The sequence below is a fragment of the Ranitomeya variabilis genome, chromosome 2 (genome assembly GCF_051348905.1).
Source record: "Ranitomeya variabilis isolate aRanVar5 chromosome 2, aRanVar5.hap1, whole genome shotgun sequence".
NCBI classification, from domain to species: Eukaryota; Metazoa; Chordata; class Amphibia; order Anura; family Dendrobatidae; genus Ranitomeya; species Ranitomeya variabilis.
In genome coordinates, this window is record NC_135233.1 from 643,322,001 (window position 1) to 643,344,174 (window position 22,174).

At 47.2% G+C, this 22,174-nt stretch overlaps 1 protein-coding gene across 2 annotated transcripts in view; it reads left to right on the forward strand.

The window, feature by feature from the left end:
- The window catches only part of RAB4A (RAB4A, member RAS oncogene family), an 89,208-nt gene that overhangs the window by 55,068 nt on the left and 11,966 nt on the right, over window positions 1–22,174 (forward strand). For both annotated transcript variants that reach the window (XR_013221749.1, XM_077289124.1), the window contains exon 6: window positions 11,305–11,400. Coding sequence is in view for 1 of the 2 variants with exons in the window: in XM_077289124.1 (XP_077145239.1) it covers window positions 11,305–11,400 (96 nt within the window). In the remaining variant the exon portion in view is untranslated. The remainder of the gene's footprint in view (window positions 1–11,304; window positions 11,401–22,174) is intronic.

Below are 22,174 nucleotides of genomic sequence, written 5' to 3' on the forward strand. Positions count from 1 at the left end.
AGGGACTCTGTCACCTGAATTTGGAGGGAACAATCTTCAGCCATAGGGGCGGAGTTTTCGGGTGTTTGATTCACCCTTTCCTTACCCGCTGGCTGCAATATTGGATTGAAGTTCATTCTCTGTCCTCCATAGTACACGCCTGCGTAAGGCAAGATTGCCTTGTGCAGGCATGTACTACAGAGGACAGAGAATGAACTTCAATCTAATATTGCAGCCAGCATGCAGCCAGCGGGTAAGGAAAGGGTGAATCAAACACCCGAAAACCCCGCCCCTATGGCTGAAGATTGTTCCCTCCAAATTCGGGTGACAGAGTCCCTTTAAGCTGTGAAAAAAAAATCTAATTTTTCACACAAAAATCTTTTTTTTTTTTTTAGCTACAAATTTTGTATTTTCACAAGGGCAAAAGGAGAAAATGGCGCCATCTTGCTGGAGAAAAAAAAAAAAGATGGTGCCATCTTGAAAGAGGGAATTTTTTTTCTTCTCCAGCAAGATGGCGCCGGAGGCACCTGCGCAATAGCAACTATGGACCCCAAAGTTTGTTGTGCAATTCCTCCTGAGTTCACCGATACCCCATATGTGGTTGAAAACTACTTTTGAGGCACAGTGCAAAGCTCAGAAGGGAAGTAGCTCCGTATTACAGTGCAGATTTTGCCGAACTGATTTGAGGGTGCCATGTTACATTGGCAGAGCCCTTGAGGTGCCAACAAAGCAGAACCCTTCATAAGTGACCCCATTTTACCAACTAGAGCTCTCAGTGAATTCATTTAGGGGTGCAGTGACTATATTGACACCACAGGTGTGTCACAAACTTTTATACCATTGGGCATTTACATTTTTACCACCAAGATTTTAGCCCCAAGTTTTACATTTTCGCACTGGGAAATGGGTAAAATGGCATCAGAATTTGTCCCACAATTTCTGCTGAATGTAGAAATACCCAATATGTGGCTGTACAGTACTATGTAGCCATACGGAGAGACTCTGGAGGGAAGAAGTGCTATTTGCCTCCTGGAATGCAGATTTTCCTAGACTAGTTTGCGGATTCCATTTAAAGAGCCCCCTAAGTGCTAGAAAAGCAGAATCCCCCCCCCTCAAGCGACCCCATTTTGGAAATTCCACCCCTTTGGGAATTTATCTACAGGTGTAGTGATGATTTTGACTCCATGGGTGTTTTCCAGAAATAGGCAGCAGTGGATGTTGCTGAGTGAAAATTGCAAATTCCTCTTGTGGTGACCAGTACGTAGTAGTCAGTCACCAGTACGTTATGACCAGCTCATACTTCTGGAGAGATGCACCCGTAAATTAGGTGGGCTCTCATCACTACAGAAATGCCAAACGTGTGTGCCAAATGTGGTTTAGGCCCACTGGGGCTCAGAAGGGAGGGGGCATTTGGGTTTGGGAGCAGAGAATTTGCTGAATTTCTTTTGGGGTGCGAGGAGCCATTTCACTTTTCCAGTGCCTTTGTGCTACCAGTAACGTGGAAGCCCCTATATTTCCATTAACAGATGATGGCCCTGAGTGGGGTTTTTTTGTGGATTGAGTTGAATCTTTTATTGGGAACATTTTACATAACATTTAGGATCACATTTATCCGACGCTCTACGCTGACCACTTACTTTGGGGTTTCCATCGAAATCTCCGAGTGATGTCACAGATGAAACCCCCGAGGGATCCATTCACTATAATGAGGCAGCAGTGTTACTCTGGACTCCGTCTGGCCTCTGTTCAGCGGTGTCTTTTTCAAAAGCAATTATCGGATCTCTATACACACCAATAGCTGCTACTACGCAGGTGCCGCGGGTGCCATTTTCAAATTGTTGTTTTTTGTTTTTTTTTTACTTGATCAATAACTTGAACAACAGTGATTAATAGGACACTAAACATCCGATTATGCTGCAGCGCAGGTGCCACGGCTGGTACCTGACTGCGGAAGTTTTTCTTCAGTATGTACAGGTATTCATTATGCAAACTAGGGGGCGGGTCGCTGAGGGATCAGTGACCTGTCAGCAGTCTGCATTATGAATACCTAATCAGAGCACCACATAAAGACCCCTTCCCCCTCCAAGCCCACCCCGGACCGGAACATGAGCATCATTGTTTTCACATTTGGATGTGAAAACAAATAATATTTTTTTTTCCACTAAAATGCGGTTTTAGCACCAAATGTAGCATTTCCATGAGGGATAAAAGGAGAAAATGGGCCCCATAATTTATGTAATTTATACTTTGTTGTTGAACACTACTGTTTGAGCACACTGCAGGCATTGGATGGGAAAGAGCTCTACTTTCCTTTTTAGAACGCAGATTCCGTTTGAATAGATTGTGGGTGCCAAAACGGCAGAGAACACCCCACCCTCCCCCAAGTAACCCCATGTTAGAGACTTCACTACATAAGGAAGTCATTTAGCGAAATATTGAGTATTTTGAACTTAAAAGGTGCCTTACACAATTTTATAACATTGTGACATGGAAATATACTTTGAGGTAAAAATTTAATTTTTATTTGCTGCAAATTTGCCTATTACACAAGGGTTAATAGGTCAAAATGGACCCCATAATTTATTGCGCAATTTCTCCTAAATGCGTTGATGCCACATATGTAATTGGAAAATGCTAGGCCACACGTCAAGGCAGATAAGGAAGGAGCGCTATTTGGCTTTTGGAACACAGATTTTACTAGAATAGGTTGCAGGTGACCTTTGCCGAGCCATTAAGGTGCCATTACAGCAGAAAGCCCTCAAAAGCGACCCTGTTTTTGAAATTGCACTTCACAATGAATTCATCTAAGTCTGCAGTGACTATTTTATAACATCCAGGCCATGCTTTTATTATGGTGAATTGCAAGTATTCCAGTTTAGTGGCCATACATTGTGCCTCCATAGAGTGTAGTGCTTTCCTTATATTGTGCTCAGCTTGTGCTTCTGGAGTCATACATCCGTAAATTAATTGGCTCTCCCCGCTACAATATTGCCAAACATTGACCGCTTACTGGGGTTCAGGAGGGGGTAATTTGGATTCTTGATTTGAAGAGGCAGGAGCCGTGTCTCTTTTCCAGAGTATTTGTTGTAACAGTAACGTGGGAACACCCTATATTTCACGTGACAGATGACTGACTTGAGTGGGGGCTGGTTTTGTGCTGGATAAGTTGGGGTTGTTGTTGGTAACATTTTGGGGTACATAACATTTTTTGATCACTTTCCGTATAAGGCTGGGATCACATTCTTGTGTGTGAGCACTTAAATCTGGGATTCCATGTAAATCTCACAAAAATGCAATGTAGATGGATCCCCCACTAAAATGAGGCAGATGGAGACACGTACACCTTTTGGTGTCTGTTCCGGTGGTATCCATCTTTTTAGGTGTGCACAGAACTGTGACCATCCACACTTGTGTGCCAAAAAGATGTCTAAAATAACTTGACAACACTGTAACCGAGACCTAACGGGAGTCAAGTGTCTCAATCTGCCTAAAAAATGGGGGGGGTTTGTCTGAATTGCGTTTTTTGGGATTTACACAACAATTGTAAGTGCTTAGAGGGGAACGCAGGATAAATGTGTCCTGAGCCTTGTTCTGATTCTTGGGAGGTAGAATGAGCTAATAGCAGTACAAGAATAGTTCTTATTTTTATTTTTGCACAGTTTACCGGTATACTGCTTTCTTCTTTGGGGTGGCACGATTATAGCGATGCCAGATTTATGTTTTGTTTTTGTATTTTTTAATGTTTTGCTTCTATCACACACAGGTTTGTTTTTTTTTAAATGTAAAGAAATTGGATTTTTTTCTATGCCATATTCAGAGAACTGTAACTTTTTTATTTTTTTTGGCAAACTAGGCTGTTTGAAAGCTTATTATTTGCGTGACAAGTTGTAGATTTTCTTGGTACCATTTTGGGGCAAGTAACTTTTTTTGAGTGCTTTTTATTCATATTTTCAGACTGCCTTTTTTTTTTTTTTTTTTTTTTTACATAGTTGTTTAACTTTTTGTTTACTTTTTCACTTAGTTCCACTGTGAGACATGAATATTTTTTTTATTTGAGCTCTTGTCTTATGCATTTCAGAGCGTATAAGACTTGGCTTATAGTAGGATCTTAAAGGCCATCATACCCTGGGTCATCAGATTGTTGCCGTGGAACCCTGAGGTAATCGGCACCCGTGATAGTGGTCGATCCTGCTAAAGGGAGTCTTTTAACCCCTTTAAGCCACTTGGATAACGCAGTTGCGATTAATGGTATTTAATGGGTTAATTGGCCCCCATCAGTCCCATAATCGGTTTGGGCCAATACCGCAGGTGTCAGCTGTCAATCATGGGAATTTCGGCCATAGGGCAGCGCTATTCACTTATTTCAGATTGCCATTTCTGGAATAAATCTCATTAACGATCACCATTTTAATGCATATCAGTGGTCATTAAGGGGGTTAAAAATGCAAATTTCCCCTGAAATGAGAAGGCTTTGTAGAAAAATGGTTGCAATTCCTAAATGTTTCACAGGATATTTTTGTTCAGCCTTTTTAATTAATGGGACCTGTCTCCATAAAAAACGCTATTAAAAAATATGGGGTTAATCTGCAGGTTAATAACTTAACTAACCTACCTGGCGCCCGTACTTCGCCGAAGGGTGTGGTGAGAAAATGAACTTTATTCTCCCTGGCAGAATTTGGTTTCTGTCATGGGGGCGGTGCCAACGCGAGTTCAGTCACCGCTCTGAAAATACGGAGGGGCTGGGGGCACAGTTACAGCTATCGCTCTGTATACTCAGTGTGGTGACTGAACTCGCGCCGCCCCTGTGACGGAAACCAAATGCTGCTGGGGAGAATAAAGTTAATTTTCTCCCCGCAGCATTCGGCTATGTGCAGGCACCAGGCAAGTTAGTTAATAGCGTTTTTTTCTGGTGACAAGTTCCCTTTAAACCTGAATTGCATCTCAATTGTTTCATTTTAAATTAAAAAAATAGTGGAGTGCAAAGACCAAATCACGAAGTTCTGGTCACTGACCAAATATTTCTGGACCTAACTGTGTAGCAGTAGCGTAGCTACTGGGGGGCAGAGGGTGCGAGCGCCCTGGGCCCGGTGCTCAGAGGGGGCCCACCCAGAGCTACGCTACTCTAACTGTATCGGCGCGCTGCGTGCACCGATACGGTTGCCTTGTGGGGCAGAGCAGGGAGAATCGATCTCCCTGCTCTGGCGCCGGCTGCTATGGGGCCCCTTCGCGCAATGCATCCTTGGGAACGGAGGCTGCTGCTTGCACCGCTGAGAGCCGGGGGCTGTTGGAAGGTAAGTATATCCATCTTTTTTATTTTTATTGTTTTTTTTTTACATGAATATGGATCCCAGGGCCTGAAGGAGTCTCCTCTCCTCCAGATCCTGGGAACCATCCAGGATCGCTCCCTGCACACGCCGTACCCGGCGTATAAGACGACCTTCGACTTTTGAGAATATTTTCAGGGGTTAAAAAGTCATCTTATATGCTGGAAAATACGGTATATTGAGGACGATCTGGTGCATTATACTATATGGAGGCTATCTAGGGGGGCATCATACAGTGTAGAGATTAGTCAGAGGGGTCATCATACAGTGTTGGAGCCATCAAACAGTTTGGAGGCTACTAAGGGGTCAGTAGACTGTGTGAGTGGTACTATACTATGAGGGAGCATTATACTGTGTATAGGGGAGCTGTACAGGGGGAGACTCAGGACATAATCAAATGTAAAGTGGGCACTTATTGTTATAGGGGAACTCAGGTTACTGTGACTATCAAAGGGGCATATAGGGCAATATTACTTTCTAGGGGGCAAAATATGGACACTGATTTCTAGGGCACTTGCACACAACATTACTATATTATGTAGGGGTGCTTTAGAATTTAGAAGGCACAGAGAACCGCACAGCAGGTGCAGTAATAGGGTCACATATGGTAGCAGCGGCTCAGTATTGGGGTATCAGGTGCAGTAATAGGGACACATACGGCTGCAGCGGCTCAGTATTGGGGTATCAGGGTCAGTAATAGGGACACATACAGCAGCAGCGGCTCAGTATTTGGGGTATCAGGGGCAGTAATAGGGACACATATGGCAGCAGCGGCTCAGTATTGGGGTATCAGCAGGATGAGGAGTTTGTGCAGGTTGGGAATAGATGGTGATGGGTCTGGAATATGAGAAGTGAAATATGTCTTTGTTGTATTCTCAGCAGCCGAGTCGTGGCTGGAATAAGTTGTCAGTCTGGGCCAGATGGAAAAGACGGGAAAAATGAACGATTCCATCATAAAGAATGTCAGCTGTAAGTCATTATCTGTAACTGTGCTGTGATCTCATATGTTCTGTAGGACTGGGATCTACCACTGACCACATGACGGTAATATCAATAGTGGTCTTTATATAGAGATTATCTTCAGTAACAGCGTGGTCATCTGCTGAGTTTCTCCTCCACTATTAGGGTGTGTCATCGAGTTGTAATCAAGATTACATGGTTAGGGGCCCACTCAGAAGCTTCGCCCCCCCTGAACCAAAACCCTAGCTACGCCTCTGCTGTGTAGGTATATATGTCTGTGTATATATACAGTTGTGTGAAAAACTGCTTGCACCCTTCCTGATTTCCTATTCTTTTGCATGTTTGTCACACTTAAATGTTTCAGATCACCATACAAACTTAAATATTAGACAAAGATACACAAGTAAACACAAAATGCATGTTTTAAATGAAGGTCTTTATTATTAAGGGAAAAAGAAATCCAAACCTACAGAGCCCTGTGTGAAAAAGTGACTGCCCCCCCCCTTAAAACACAAATTAACTGTGGTTTATCAAAATTTTTTGGGATGCCGGGTTTAATTTTTCTAGCCACACCCAGGCCTGATTACTGCCACACACACATGTTCTCAATCAAGAAATCATTTAAATAGGACCTGCCTGACAAAGTGAAGTAGATCAAAAGATCCTCAAAAGCTAGACCTCATACGTTGGTTCAAAGAAATTCTGGAACAAATGAGAAGCAAAGTAATTGAGATCTGTCAGTCTGAAATATGTTATAAAACCATTTCTAAAGCTTTGGGACTCCAGCAAACCACAGTGAGAGCCTTTATCCACAAATGGTGAAAACATGGAACAGTGGTGAACATTTCCAGGACTAGCCGGCCAATCAGAATTACCCCAAGAGCTCAGTGACGACTCATCCAAGAGGTCACAAAAGACCCCATAAAAGCATCCGAAGTACTGCTGGCCTCACTTGCCTCAGTTAAGGTCAGTATTCATGACTCCACCATAATGCCAAGTTCAGTATTTTTTATCAGTATTTCACATCAGTATTTGTAAACCAAAATCAGGAGTGGGTGAAAAATGGAGAAGTGGTGCACGTGTTTCTATTATAATTTTCCTCTTATTGTTCCACTTCTGGTTTTGGCTTACAATTACTGATGTAAAATACTGACCAAATACTGATGGTGGGAATGTGGCCTAAAAAAGAAACTGGGCAAAAGTGGCTTGCATGGCTGAGTTCCAAGACTAAAACCACTGTTGAGCAAGAAGAACATAAAGGGTCGTTTCAGTTTTGGCAGGCTTTTGGGAGAATACTCTGTGCACTGACAAGACAAAAGTTGAACATTTAGAAGGTGTGTGTCCTATTACATCTGGGAAAAGGAACATTATACCAACTGTAAAATATGGCGATGATAGTGTGATGGTATGGGGCAGTTTTGCTGTTTCAGTATTTTGAAAAATTGCTGTGGTAAATGGAACCATGAATTCTGCGGTCTACCAAAAAATCCTGAAGGAGAATGCCCGTGACCTCAAACTGAAGTGCGCTTGGGTTATGCAGCAGGACAGTGCTCCAAAACACACCAGCAAGTCCATCTCGGAATGGCTTAAGAAAAACAAATTCAGACTTTGGAGTGGCATAGTTTAAGTCGTGACCTTAATCCAATTGAGGTGCTCTGGCATTACCTTAAAAAGACGGTTCATGTTCAGAATGCTCCTATGTGGCTGAATTAATAGTAATAATACCGTATATACTTGAGTATAAGCCGAGAATTTCAGCCCATTTTTTTAGGCTGAAATTGCCCCTCTTGGCTTATACTCGAGTCATACCCAGGGGTCAGCAGGGGAGGTGGAGCAGCAGCTGGTTAATCATACTCACCTGCCCCTGGCGCAGTCCCTGGTTCCCTGGCGCCTGCAGCTTCTTCCTGTAGTGAGCGGTCACATAGTTCCGCTCATTACAGTAATGAATATGGACACACTCCACTCCCATAGGGGTGGAGCCGCATATTAATTACTGTAATGAGCGGTACATTGTGACTGCTCAATACAGGAAGAAGCTGCCGAACCAGGGACCGCGCCAGGAGCAGGTGAGGATAATGCAGTGCGCGATCTTCACCTGCTCCCCGTTCCGCCGCTGCTGTGTCTTCCCCATCCTCCGCACTGACGCCCAGGTCAGAGGGCGCGATGACGCGATTAGTGTGCGCGCCGCCCTCTGCCTGAACAGTCAGTGCAGAGGACGGAGAAGACGCGGTGGAGCGGGGAGCAGGTGAATATAGCAAGTGCCGGGGGCCTGAGTGATGAGAGGTGAGTATGTGATTTTTATTTTTTTTTTAAATCGCAGCAACAGCATATGGGGCAAATGTCTACATGGAGCATCTTATGGGGCCATAATCAATGTTTATGCAGCTTTATATGGGGCAAATGTCTACATGGAGCATCTTATGGGGCATAATCAATGTTTGTGCAGCTTTATATGGGGCAAATATCTTTGTGGAGCATCCTATGGGGCCATAATCAACGTTTGTGCAGCATTAGGGTATGTGTCCACGTTCAGGAAACGCTGCGTTTTTGACGCAGCACTGAGCCGCAGCGTCAAAAACGCAGCGTCCAGATGTTACAGCATAGTGGAGAGGATTTAATGAAATCCCGTCTCCACTGTGCATTAAAAAACGCATGCGTTTTTCCCGCAAAAACGCACATGCGTTGCGTTTTTTCAGAACGCAGCATGTTGCTACAATGAGCAAAACACGCAGGAACACCGCAGGTGACCTGCCAGTGACCTCAGGTGCATTTTTGGTCAGGATTTTACCTGCATAAAATCCTGACCAAAGCCTGAAGCAAACCTGAACGTGGACACATACCCTTATGTGACGCCCGGGAGACCGAGGTACCCAGCACCAGATCAATGAGGTCCGTCTCTTGAGGGGGATGTCACTAGTGGCTTGACCCGGTGCTGTGGCCTCAGGCGATGCACAGTATAAGGGATATCATGAAAGAATAGACACTTACTTGATCAGCAGCAGGTCCTCTCAACTGTGATGACCCCGATCCTGGATTGATGGCTATTGTCCAAATGAAAGACTGAGGCGCTGAAACGTTTAACCAGTTTACTTCAACAAAAAGGGATTTGTGACCAACACTGTCACCGGAGTCTGTATAAGAACTCTGAAATTACTTTGACCCTGTTAGGATTTCCACCTCTTATTATGCGCAGTTTCTGTATGGCCCTGCTGCTGTGTGTGAACTGGCTGCCGGCCCAATCTGTCTCTTCTATGCTCTGGTTCGACGGACAACCCGAGTCCTTTTTGTCGGCTTACCCCCTCTGGGAGTACCGCTAAACTATGTGTCTGTTGCTGCGTCTTACCCTGGTGAAGCTGATATCACCTCACGTCCTTCCGGTTGCTGTATTATATATAATGAATATAGCCACGGATCCGGTATCCGTCTCTGCGCCTATTATGGGTAGTGATTATTGCTACCCGGTTCTCACAATGTCCTTTTTCTCTACTTCTCTTTTCCTACTATGGGTATTACGGGCCTATAATCCGTCATAGGGCTGTTAGGAGTTCAGTTATACGACCTCTCACTTTCAGCTCCTCAGCCCAACTGCCAGTCCTTTTCTCAGACCAGAATAGATCAAGGGGAGTCTCTGGAGCTCTCCCTTCTGGTCGGAGATGGTAGTGCAGTCTTGCTATTTTAATATTTGTATTTGGTGTCAATAACTATTTTTGTGGCAAATACCCCTAGGGGTGCCACACTTATATGGGGCAAATGTCTGTATGGAGCATCTTATGGGGCCATAATCCGCATTTGTGCAGCATTAATATGGGGCATATTTTAATATGGAGCATCTTATGGGGCCCATCGTAAACCTTATGGAACATTATATGGGGCTCCTGATTCAATATGGATATTCAAAAACACTTAACCTAATAATGTCTCAATTAATTTTACTTTTATTGGTATCTATTTGTATTTTTGACATTTACCGGTAGCTGCTGCATTTTCCACCTTAGGCTTATACTCGAGTCATTAAGTTTTCCCAGTTTTTTGTGGCAAAATTAGGGGTCTTTGCTTATACTCGAGTATATACGGTAATTGTATTTCTATAGCGCCAACATATTCTACAGCACTTTGCAGAATTGTTGTAATTCTAAAATGTAAAGATTAGTGAGCCCGCCACTCAAGGGAAAATATATGCAATGCCCGCCATGGGCGTGAAGTGCAGTGAACATTCACTTATATAGCAGGCACACATGAGCAGGAAACCGACGGCTGCGACTACTGTGCCCTCTAATAAAGAGAAATGCGCAGTGAATATTCATTTCTCTTTAGCAGTGGGCACACGTGATCCTTCCGCAGCTGCTGGCATCGGAAAAAGACGCTGCGAGTGTGCACAGAAACGGTAAGTAGGATAGTTTAATTTCATGTTTTTCTGCTTGGGGCAATGCATACCAGGATAGAGATAATGAGCCATGCATACCAGGATAGGGATGAGGGGACCATGCATACCAGAATAGGGATGATGAGCCATGCATACCAGGATAGGAATGAGGAACCATACAGACTAGGATAGGGACGAGGAGCCATGCATATCAGGATAGGGATGAGGAGGCCATGTATACCAGGATAAGGACGAGGCACGCATAAGAAGATAGGGATGAGTAGCCATGCATACAAGGATAGGGATCAGGGGGCCATGCATACCAGGATAAGGACGAGGGAGATGGCCATGCATACCAGGAAGAGGATGAAGGGACCATGCGTACCAGGATAGGGATAAGGGGACAATGCATACCCGGCTTATACTCGAGTCAGTACGGTTTCCCAGTTTTTTTTATGGTAAAATTGGGTGCCTCGGCTTATAATATATAGTGGTTATATACAAATGTATACTGTATATACTCGAGTATATGTGTATATTCATAGTCTGTTTAATAACGATTGAAAAAAAACAAGCACATCCTAAGCTTGTTTCCTTATTTGGTCTTGTTCTAAATATATGCACAATTTCCATATAACAACGTTGATTTTAAAATTGATTTTTTTTTTCTTTTCCTAGAGTTGATGTTTTTGGAGACAAGTGCGCTTACAGGCGAAAATGTGGAGGAAGCATTTGTTCAATGTGCTAGGAAAATATTAAACAAGATTGAATCAGGTGAACTGTGGGAATGGAATATCAGCATTTTATATATTGTTGTTTTATATTTTTCATGGCAATGTCCTGTTAGTGTTTATGCATATTTATTTTCCCCTGCTTATTGAGAGTTTGATAGTTGGTACTTCTATGTTGAGTTCTTCGAAATCTATTTATATTGGGATTTGAGTTGTAGGATGCTATTTTAACCGCTTAACGACCGCCGATACACATAGAAACGGCGGCCGCTATGAGGCTTTATTCCCTCATCGCCATTTTAAAACGGTGCAGGGATCAGCCTATAGTGCCCCGCAGAGTCCGAAAATCTCTGGGGTCTCCGCTACCGTCATGGATAGCTGAGACCCTTTAGAATATTACAAGGGCCGGATTTTCCACTCCCCGATAACGTGATTGGAGTTATTCAATGAATAAGCGTGTTCTCGCTATTAAAATAATTTCTCTCTCCTGACATTATATGCGTGTCAGAGGAAAAAGAAATGCTGATCCTAAACCCCCCACCCGATACCTACGCCTTTCCTTAGAACATCCTAATGTCCCCTGGCCATTTGCCTCCCCATCCTGAAAAAAAAATGGGGGGCACATGCGCAGTGATCTGCTAGCCAGCACCCGGAAAGAGCAGGTATTTTTACTATGTGTTCCCTTTGATCATATTTATTTCTTTTATTTTATAATTTTCTTTTCTTTCATTTTTTGTTGTTAGGGTTGGTTTTTTTCAAAAGTAACAAAAAATGATGATATAACAACTAGTGTTGAGCGCAAGTGCTCGCTTCTCGAGTTTGCCTCAGGGTGCTTGGGTATGCACCGAGTATCGCGAGTGCTCGAGTGACATGCTTGAGTCTCCGCCTCACATGTTTTGTGGCTGTTTGAAAGCCAAAAAAACATGCGGGATTGCTTGCCATACACGGGCAATCCCCATAATGCTTTATTTATTTTTGGGGGGGTAGTTTAACAGCCACGAAACATGCAGGATAGGGCATTTGACATGTCACTCATGCACCCGCGATGGTCGGTGCATACCAGAGTACCTGATGTAAATTCGATTAGCGAGCACTTGCGCTCAACACTAATGATGACATATTCAGTGTCATGACGTTTTTGTGTAGTACCTTTCGGTTCAAAATTCTTGGGAGAGGGGGGGGGGGGTAATTTCCAAAATGGGGTCAGTTGTCAGGGCTTCCTTCTGTTCGGGCACCTTAGGGGCTTTTCAAATATGACATGTTGCCCGCAATCTAGTTCAACCAATTTGTGTTCCAAAATTCAAATATTGCTCCTTCTGCTCCAAGTCCTGACGTTTGTCCAAACAGAATTTTTTGACTAAATGTGGGGTATCGCTGCACTCGTAAAAACGTGGGTAACAAATTGTGGGGTCAACTTTTTGGTGTTACCTCTTGCAAAAGTGAGAACTTTGGGGCTAAAGCAACATTTCTCCTACGCCTCATTGGGGGACACAGGACCATGGGTGTTATGCTGCTGCCACTAGGAGGACACTAAGTAGACAGATTAACTCCTCCTCTGCAGTATACACCCCTTCACTGGATACAATTTCAACCAGTTCTTGCTTAGTGTCTGTAGGAGGCACTTGGGTCTGTTTTCAGACCCCAACTTTCTTATTTTAGTTTTTAATTTTTATTTTTCTGTAAATTTTTATTTTTTATTCAACGGAGTGAAGGGGGCGACGGATCCTTTTTTATGGGACCCGCTCTCCCCCGAACCAGCAACAGGCGAGCACGGTGAGTATACCTCCCCGTCCCTCTCCTGCGACGTATGGCGCACGGAAAGCTTGCGCCGGGGCAACGGTTCCTATACGGTCCCGATTTAACACCCCCCCCCCCTCCCGCCTGCATTAGAGCATTGTGCTCAGGAAAGGCAGCCGGAGTGGAGGATGTGCCGCAAACCCCTCTGATCATCGAGGATGCCTCACTCTCCATCCCCATCCAGGGTGCATGGATTGAGTTCACATGTGAGAACGGGGAGCACCGCGGCTGTAAGTACATTCCCCCCTGCTCCCCCGTGTGCGGCAGTTGTGCGGCAGTTATGCGGTCCGGGTCCCTGGGGAGAGGCACCGCCGGCCGGCGGTCGGCGGTGCTAGGCGGAGGTTCAGAAGCTCCGTCGCGGCCGCACATCGCCGGCAGGCCCCACAAATTTCGTCCCCGGCTTCTTCAGCCGGGGTAGGCCGCAGTGGAAAATCCCTCCCGCGTCCGTAGCTCCGCCCCCTACTCCGGCGCTTCTCGCCTGCGACGAGAAGCGCCCTCCAAATCTCGGGGGCCATATTTCCAATATCTCTGCACGGAGCCCACGTTTCTACAGTGGCCTTCAAGCGCTCCACCGCCATATCTCTCCCTGGGGACACAGTCTGGACCGTGGGTAAGCTGCTTCAAGAGGGCTTAACCCCTTCCCAGCGTATACTGCCCGCTCTGTTCCAAAGGCACTATGTCTCAATCCAAGGAGACTAAAAAGGGTAACAAAAAGCACACAGTGTTTTTCACTGTATGTGCCACTTGCAATACGGCCCTGCCCCGTGCCCACAGTAGCCCACTGTGTGCGGCTTGTACCTTGCTGTGCAGCCGCCTCTTGCCGCCGCTGGTACTGTCGCCGATGCCGCAGCCGTCGACCCTGTAGAGCCTAGTCCCCCTGAGTGGGCGGCTTCTCTGTCACGATCTGTGGCTTCCCTAGCCAGGGCAATTGACTCCCTCAGGGGCCCCTCTCCAGGTCGGACCGCGGCGGATTCAGATGACGGTATGGATCCGTCCACCAGCAGGGGGCGTACCCGGTCACTTTCTATTCGGGGATCTCGCAAACGCGTTCACGTTTCATCCCCTGACCATGAGCTAGCGGGCCCTTCAGTGCCTGCAAGCTCTGCTTCCCGGTCCCCTTCCCCAACCTCTGATAACTCTGAATATGAATCCGACATTTCCTATGTTCAGGACTCCCCCTCCTCCCAAGAGTCTCTCGACTCTCTCATCGAGGCGGTCAACCAGACCCTTAAGGTGACTGAGGATTCCGTATCGGAACCCGAACACGTGGTGTCTTTCAAACGGACTAAACGTGTTCAAAAGGTCTTTGTCACTCACCCTCACTTTAAGGAGATTGTACAAAAACATAGGGATCACCCAGATAAACGTTTCATGGGACAAAAGTCCATTGAGGCAAAATACCCTTTTTCTCGGGAATTAATCAAGGACTGGCTGCAGTCTCCCTCAGTGGATCCTGCTGTGTCACACCTCGCGTCCAAGACCATCCTGTCTCTTTCGGACGGTTCCTCCGTTAAGAACCCCTCCGATCGCCAGATTGAATATCTGGCTCGTTCTGCCTTCGAGGCCACAGGAGCGTCTCTCTTCCCATCCTTCGCCACCTCCTGGGTGGCGAAGGCTATGGTCGCCTGGACCGAGACTCTTTCCTCTACCATCCAAGCCAGTGACTTACATCCGGAAGCCGGCATCCTGGTTAACCAGATAGCGCAGGCCGGAGACTTCATAGTCAACGCCTCTATGGACGCAGCCAATTGCGCTGCACAGGCAGCCGCCAATGCAATCTCCATCCGGAGAGCCCTGTGGCTCAGGGATTGGCGAGCAGATTCGGCTTCCAAACGTTCTCTAACAGCCCTGCCTTTCCAGGCTGGTCGGTTATTTGGAGAGAAGTTGGACCAAATGATCTCGGATGCTACCGGAGAGAAAAGTAAATTTCTCCCCCAGAAAAAACCTACCCGGCCCTTTCGGTACCAGCAGCAACCTCCATTTCGGCCTTTTCGGCCCAATGCCATCTGGTCTTCTACGTCCTCTACCTCCGCATCAGGACGAGGTTCCCGCGGTGGCCGAAGCACCCAGGTCTCTTACAGACCTACTCGCAACTGGAGACCCAGGCCTAAACCACCCGGGTCTAAGGGATCCACATCCCATGGATCCTCTGCCCAATGACTCCTTGCAACAGCCGGTGGGCACCAACAAAGTAGGCGGACGCCTGCTCTTGTTCCGCCAAGCCTGGCTCTCAGTCGTCTCCGACGAGTGGGTCAGAGAACTGGTGTCCACCGGATACAAAATAGAATTTTCCTTTCCCCCCCCTACGCGCTTCTTCCAGTCTTGCCCTCAAAGGTCAAAAGCCACTGCGTTTCTCCAGGCAATACGGGCACTGCAAAGGGACGGAGTCATCATTCCGGTCCCCCTAGAACAAAGATTCAAGGGTTTCTATTCGAATCTATTCGTGGTCCCAAAGAAGGACGGATCACTACGTCCGATACTAGACCTAAAACTACTAAACAGATTCGTAAAAATCCGGCACTTCAGGATGGAGTCCCTCCGTTCTGTGGTCGCGTCTATGGAAACAGGAGAATTCCTGGCATCCATAGACATCAAGGATGCCTACCTGCACATACCAATCTTCCCTCCGCATCAGCAGTTCCTTCGCTTCGTTTTTCGCGGGGAACACTTCCAATTTGTGGCCTTGCCCTTCGGTCTCGCCACCGCTCCCAGAGTCTTCACGAAGGTCATGGCGGCTGCCATGGCCATTCTTCATTCCAGGGGAGTGGTGGTAATTCCGTACCTGGACGACCTACTGATAAAGGGTCCTTCCTACCCAGCGTGCGAAGAGTCCGTCGTTCTCACGGTGGATACTCTTACTCGCCTGGGATGGAAGATAAACTTCGAAAAATCTTCTCCGATTCCGGCTCAACAGATCTCTTTTCTGGGCATGATACTAGACACTTCCTGCGGTCTGGTCATACTCCCTCAAGACAAGGCTTTGGCCTTGCGGCAGGGAGCTCAGAGTCTTTCGCGTCCAGTTTCCCACTCCATTCGTACCAGCATGCGAGTTCTCGGGCAGATGGTAGCTGCCATGGAAGCGGTCACATTTGCGCAGTTTCACCTCCGTCCCCTGCAGCATGCGCTACTGTCGGCTTGGGACGGCAACCCGTCCTCCCTCGACCGCCGATTCATCCTGCCCCCACGGGTCAGGAAAACCCTCAGGTGGTGGACGCTGAAGTCATCCCTTACCCAGGGAAGGTCTTTTCTCCCAGTACGGTGGCTGGTGGTGACCACCGATGCCAGTCTCATAGGCTGGGGAGCGGTCTTCAACCATCACACAGCCCAGGGGCGGTGGTCCATTCAAGAATCTCGCCTTGCCATCAATATCCTCGAGATTCGAGCTATCCGGCTAGCATTGTTCCAGTTTCACCGCTTTCTGGCAGGTCACCCAGTCAGAATCCAGTCCGACAACGCCACGGCCGTGGCGTACATCAACCGTCAGGGCGGAACCCGCAGCAGGACGGCCATGCTCGAGGTGTCTCACATCCTTCACTGGGCGGAGTCAAACCATTCGCCCATCTCAGCGATCCACATTCCAGGTGTGGAGAATTGGGCGGCGGACTTCCTCAGCCGCCAGGGCCTCGCCACCGGAGAGTGGTCCCTTCACCCGGAGGTCTTCCAGCAGATTTGCCATCGCTGGGGGACCCCGGATGTGGATCTCATGGCTTCCAGGATGAACAACAAGGTTCCTCAGTTCTTTGCTCGGTCCCTCGACCCACGGGCCCTCGGAGTAGATGCCCTGGTCTTGCCTTGGAGCCAATTCCGCCTCCCGTACATTTTTCCTCCTCTTCCCCTGCTACCGAGGGTCATCAAAAAGATCAGGGCAGAGGGGGTGCCAGTGATTCTCGTCGCGCCAGACTGGCCGCGTCAGGCATGGTACGCCGAACTGGTTCAGCTGGTAGCCGATGTCCCCTGGCGTCTTCCAGATCGCGTGGATCTTCTTTCACAGGGCCCGATTTACCACCAGAACTCAGGGGCCCTGTCTTTGACGGCTTGGCCGTTGAGTCCTGGATCCTAGGCCAAGCGGGTTTCTCTCCCAAGGTGTCCTCCACCATGATCAGAGCCAGGAAACCTGTTTCCATGCGCAGTTACCACCGTACCTGGCGAATTTTTTTCTCATGGTGTGATGCTCAGGGACGATCTCCTCTAGTATTCTCTATTCCTTCCATACTAGAGTTTCTTCAGTCTGGACTAGAGTCGGGACTTGCCCTTAGCTCCCTAAAGGGTCAGGTTTCGGCTTTGTCAGTCTTTTTCCAGAGGAAGATTGCCAATCGGTTGCCGGTAAAAACTTTTTTCCAGGGAGTTTCCCGTGTGGCGCCTCCCTACAAATCGCCCTTGGATCCGTGGGATCTTAATTTGGTTCTCGGAGCTCTTCAGGAGACTCCCTTCGAACCGCTACAGGACGTTTCCTTGACCTTCCTTTCCTGGAAGGTAGTTTTCCTTGTAGCCATTACGTCCATCAGAAGGGTTTCGGAGTTGGCTGCACTCTCTTGCCGCCCTCCTTTTCTAATTTTTCATCCGGACAAGGCGGTATTGAGGACCTCTCCCACCTTTTTGCCCAAGGTTGTCTCTTCTTTCCACCTCAATGAGGAGATTGTTCTGCCTTCGTTCTGCCCGGCACCATCCCATCGTATCGAAAGGGCTCTCCACACTCTTGATGTGGTGAGGGCCCTTCGTCGGTACGTCTCGAGGACGGCTCCCTTCCGCACGTCGGACGTCCTGTTCGTACTTCCAGAGGGGCCCAGGAGGGGTTCCCCCGCTTCAAAGGCCACTCTGGCTAAATGGATTCGATCAGCCATTCAAGAATCCTATCGTGTCAAAGGTGTTCCTATCCCAGAGGGGATCAAGGCCCATTCTACTCGGTCGGTGGGCGCCTCGTGGGCCATTCGGCACCAGGCGTCAGCACAGCAGGTCTGCAAAGCTGCGACGTGGTCCAGTTTGCACACTTACCAAGCATTACCACATTCATTCTATCTCTTCTGCAGACGCCGCCCTTGGCAGGCGCGTTCTGCAAGCGGCAGTTCCTTAAGCCGTAGGCCAGTGGTACATGGGGTATTAGCATATTGCTCCCCACCCAGGGATTGCTTTTGTACGTCCCATGGTCCTGTGTCCCCCAATGAGGCGTAGGAGAAAAAGAGATTTTTGTATACTCACCGTAAAATCTTTTTCTCCGAGACACTCATTGGGGGACACAGCACCCACCCTGTTAGCCTGTTTCTTTTGGCTTGTTGTTACTTCTTAGTTTTGACATAGTTTGTCTTTGTTCATGCTCCTACTGCTTTACTACCGAACTGGTTGAAATTGTATCCAGTGAAGGGGTGTATACTGCAGAGGAGGAGTTAATCTTTCTGTCTACTTAGTGTCCTCCTAGTGGCAGCAGCATAACACCCATGGTCCTGTGTCCCCCAATGAGTGTCTCGGAGAAAAAGATTTTACGGTGAGTATACAAAAATCTCTTTTTTTAACCCCTTCAAGACCTTGCCCTTTTCCGTTTTTGCGTTCTCGTTTTTCACTCCACTCCTTCCCAGAGCCATAACTTTTTTTATTTTTCCGTCAATATGGCCATGTGAGGGCTTGTTTTTTGCTGGATAAGTTGCACTTTTGAACGACATAATTGGCTTTATCATGTCGTGTACTAGAAAACGGGAAAAAAATTCCAAGTGCGGTGAAATTGCAGTCCCACACTTGTTTTTAGTTTGGCTTTTTTGCTAGGTTCACTAAATGGTAAAACGGACCAGCCATTTTCATTCTCCAGGTCATTACGGGTTCATAGACACCAAACATGTCTAGGTTTCGTTTTATCTAAGTGGTAAAAAAAAATTCCAAACACTGGTTAAAAAAAAAAAAAAAAAAATGTGCAATTTCCAATACCCGTAGCGTCTCCATTTTTCATGATCTGGGGTCAGGTGAGGGCTTATTTTTTGCGTGCCGAGCTGACGTTTTTAGTTATGCCATTTTGGTGCAGAAACGTTCTTTTGATCACCCCTTACTGCATTTTAATGTAACATCGCGGCGACCAAAAACGTAATTCTGGCGTTTCGAGTTTTTTTTCTCGCTACGCCGTTTAGCGATCAGGTTAATTCTTTTTTTTATTGATTGATACAAAATATGTGTAGGTTTGATTTTTTATTTTATTTTGAATGGGACGAAATGGGGGTGATTTAAACTTTTTAATATTTTATTTTTTTTCATATTTTTTTAAAACTTTTTTTTTTTGCCATGCATCAATAGCCTCCATTGGAGGCTAGAAGCTGGCACAACTCGATCGACCTCTGGTTGCTATGCCGACGCATCGCTGACCCCCGATCATGTGACGGGGGTCGGCGATACGCTCATTTCCGGCCCGATGGCCGGAAGCGCTGGTTAAATGCCGCTGTCAGCGTTTGACAGCGGCATTTATCTAGTTAATAGTGGCGGGTGGATCGCGATTCCACTATTTGGACCTGGAGGGAAGACACGTGGTGTCGAAACATGTCGTCCACAAGGGATTGAATGTATGCAATATTGTAACTGAAGAAATCTGGAACTTTTTAATGGATAAATAAAAGGTATAGTTTACTCTACCATTGCACTGATCGCTGGAGAAACAAAACGTTGTTATATATATACACTCACCAGCCACTTTATTAGGTACACCATGCTAGTAACGGGTTGGACCCCCTTTTGCCTTCAGAACTGCCTCAATTCTTCGTGGCATAGATTCAACAAGGTGCTGGAAGCATTCCTCAGAGATTTTGGTCCATATTGACATGATGGCATCACACAGTTGCCGCAGATTTGTCGGCTGCACATCCCAAAGATGCTCCATACAAGGCAGGATGGATCCATGCTTTCATGTTGTTTACGCCAAATTCTGACCCTACCATCCGAATGTCGCAGCAGAAATCGAGACTCATCAGACCAAGCAACGTTTTTCCAATCTTCTACTGTCCAATTTCGATGAGCTTGTACAAATTGTAGCCTCAGTTTCCTGTTCTTAGCTGAAAGGAGTGGTACCCGGTGTGGTCTTCTGCTGCTGTAGCCCATCTGCCTCAAAGTTCGACGCACTGTGCGTTCAGAGATGCTCTTAGGCCTACCTTGGTTGTAACGGGTGGCGATTTGAGTCACTGTTGCCTTTCTATCAGCTCGAACCAGTCTGCCCATTCTCCTCTGACCTCTGGCATCAACAAGGCATTTCCGCCCACAGAACTGCCGCTCACTGGATTCTTTTTCTTTTTCGGACCATTCTCTGTAAACCCTAGAGATGGTTGTGCGTGAAAATCCCAGTAGATCAGCAGTTTCTGAAATACTCAGACCAGCCCTACTGGCACCAACAACCATGCCACGTTCAAAGGCACTCAAATCACCTTTCTTCCCCATACTGATGCTCGGTTTGAACTGCAGGAGATTGTCTTGACCATGTCTACATGCCTAAATGCAGTGAGTTGCCGCCATGTGATTGGCTGATTAGAAATTAAGTGTTAACAAGAAGTTGGACAGGTGTACCTAATAAAGTGGCCGGTGAGTGTATATATATATATATATATTAGTCTAAGGGTCACGTCTGTCTGTCTGTCACGGAAATCCCAAGTCGCTGATTGGTCACGGCAAAACAGCCACGAGCAATCAGCGACGGGCACAGTCCGGCGGCAAAGTGGCCGCTCCTTACTCCCCGCAGTCAGTGCCCGCTCCATACTCCCCGCTCACACAGGGTTAATGGCAGCGTTAGCGGACCGCGGTGTAACGCACTCCGTTAACGCTGCTATTAACCCTGTGTGACCAGCTTTTTACTATTGATGCTGCCTATGCAGCATCAATAGTAAAAAGATCTGTTAAAAATAATAAAAAACATAAAAGAATAGTTGTATACTCACCGTCCGTCGGCCCCTCGGATCCAGAACAGGCCTTTCCCGCTCCTCGCGACGCTCCGATGACCGCTCCATGCATTGCGATCTCGCGAGATGATGACGTACGGTCTCGCGAGACCGCTACGTCATCATCTCGCGAGACCGCAATGCACTCTTGGGACTGGAGCGCGCGAGGAGCATCGGTAAACGCTTCGCTTGGATCCTGGGGCCAACGAAAGGTGAGTATATAACTATTTTTTATTTTAATTCTTTTTTTTAACAGGGATATAATGCCCACATTGCTGTATACTACGTGGGCTGTGCAAAATACTGCGTGGGCTGTGCAAAATACTGCGTGGGCTGTGCAAAATACTGCGTGGGCTGTGCAAAATACTGCGTGGGCTGTGCAAAATACTGCGTGGGCTGTGCAATATACTGCGTGGGCTGTGCAATATACTACGTGGGCTGTGCAATATACTACGTGGGTTGTGCAATATACTACGTGGGCTGTGCAATATACTACGTGGGCTGTGCAATATACTACGTGGGCTGTGCAATATACTACGTGGGCTGTGCAATATACTACGTGGGCTGTGCAATATACTACGTGGGCTGTGCAATATACTACGTGGGCTGTGCAATATACTACGTGGGCTGTGCAATATACTGCGTGGGCTGTGCAATATACTGCGTGGGCTGTGCAATATACTGCGTGGCCTGTGCAATATACTACGTGGCCTGTGTTATACACTGCGTGGCCTGTGTTATACACTGCGTGGCCTGTGTTATGCACTGCGGGGCCTGTGTTATGCACTGCGGGGCCTGTGTTATGCACTGCGGGGCCTGTGTTATGCACTGCGGGGCCTGTGTTATGCACTGCGGGGCCTGTGTTATGCACTGCGGGGCCTGTGTTATGCACTGCGGGGCCTGTGTTATGCACTGCGGGGCCTGTGTTATGCACTGCGGGGCCTGTGTTATGCACTGCGGGGCCTGTGTTATGCACTGCGGGGCCTGTGTTATGCACTGCGGGGCCTGTGTTATGCACTGCGGGGCCTGTGTTATGCACTGCGGGGCCTGTGTTATGCACTGCGGGGCCTGTGTTATGCACTGCGGGGCCTGTGTTATGCACTGCGGGGCCTGTGTTATGCACTG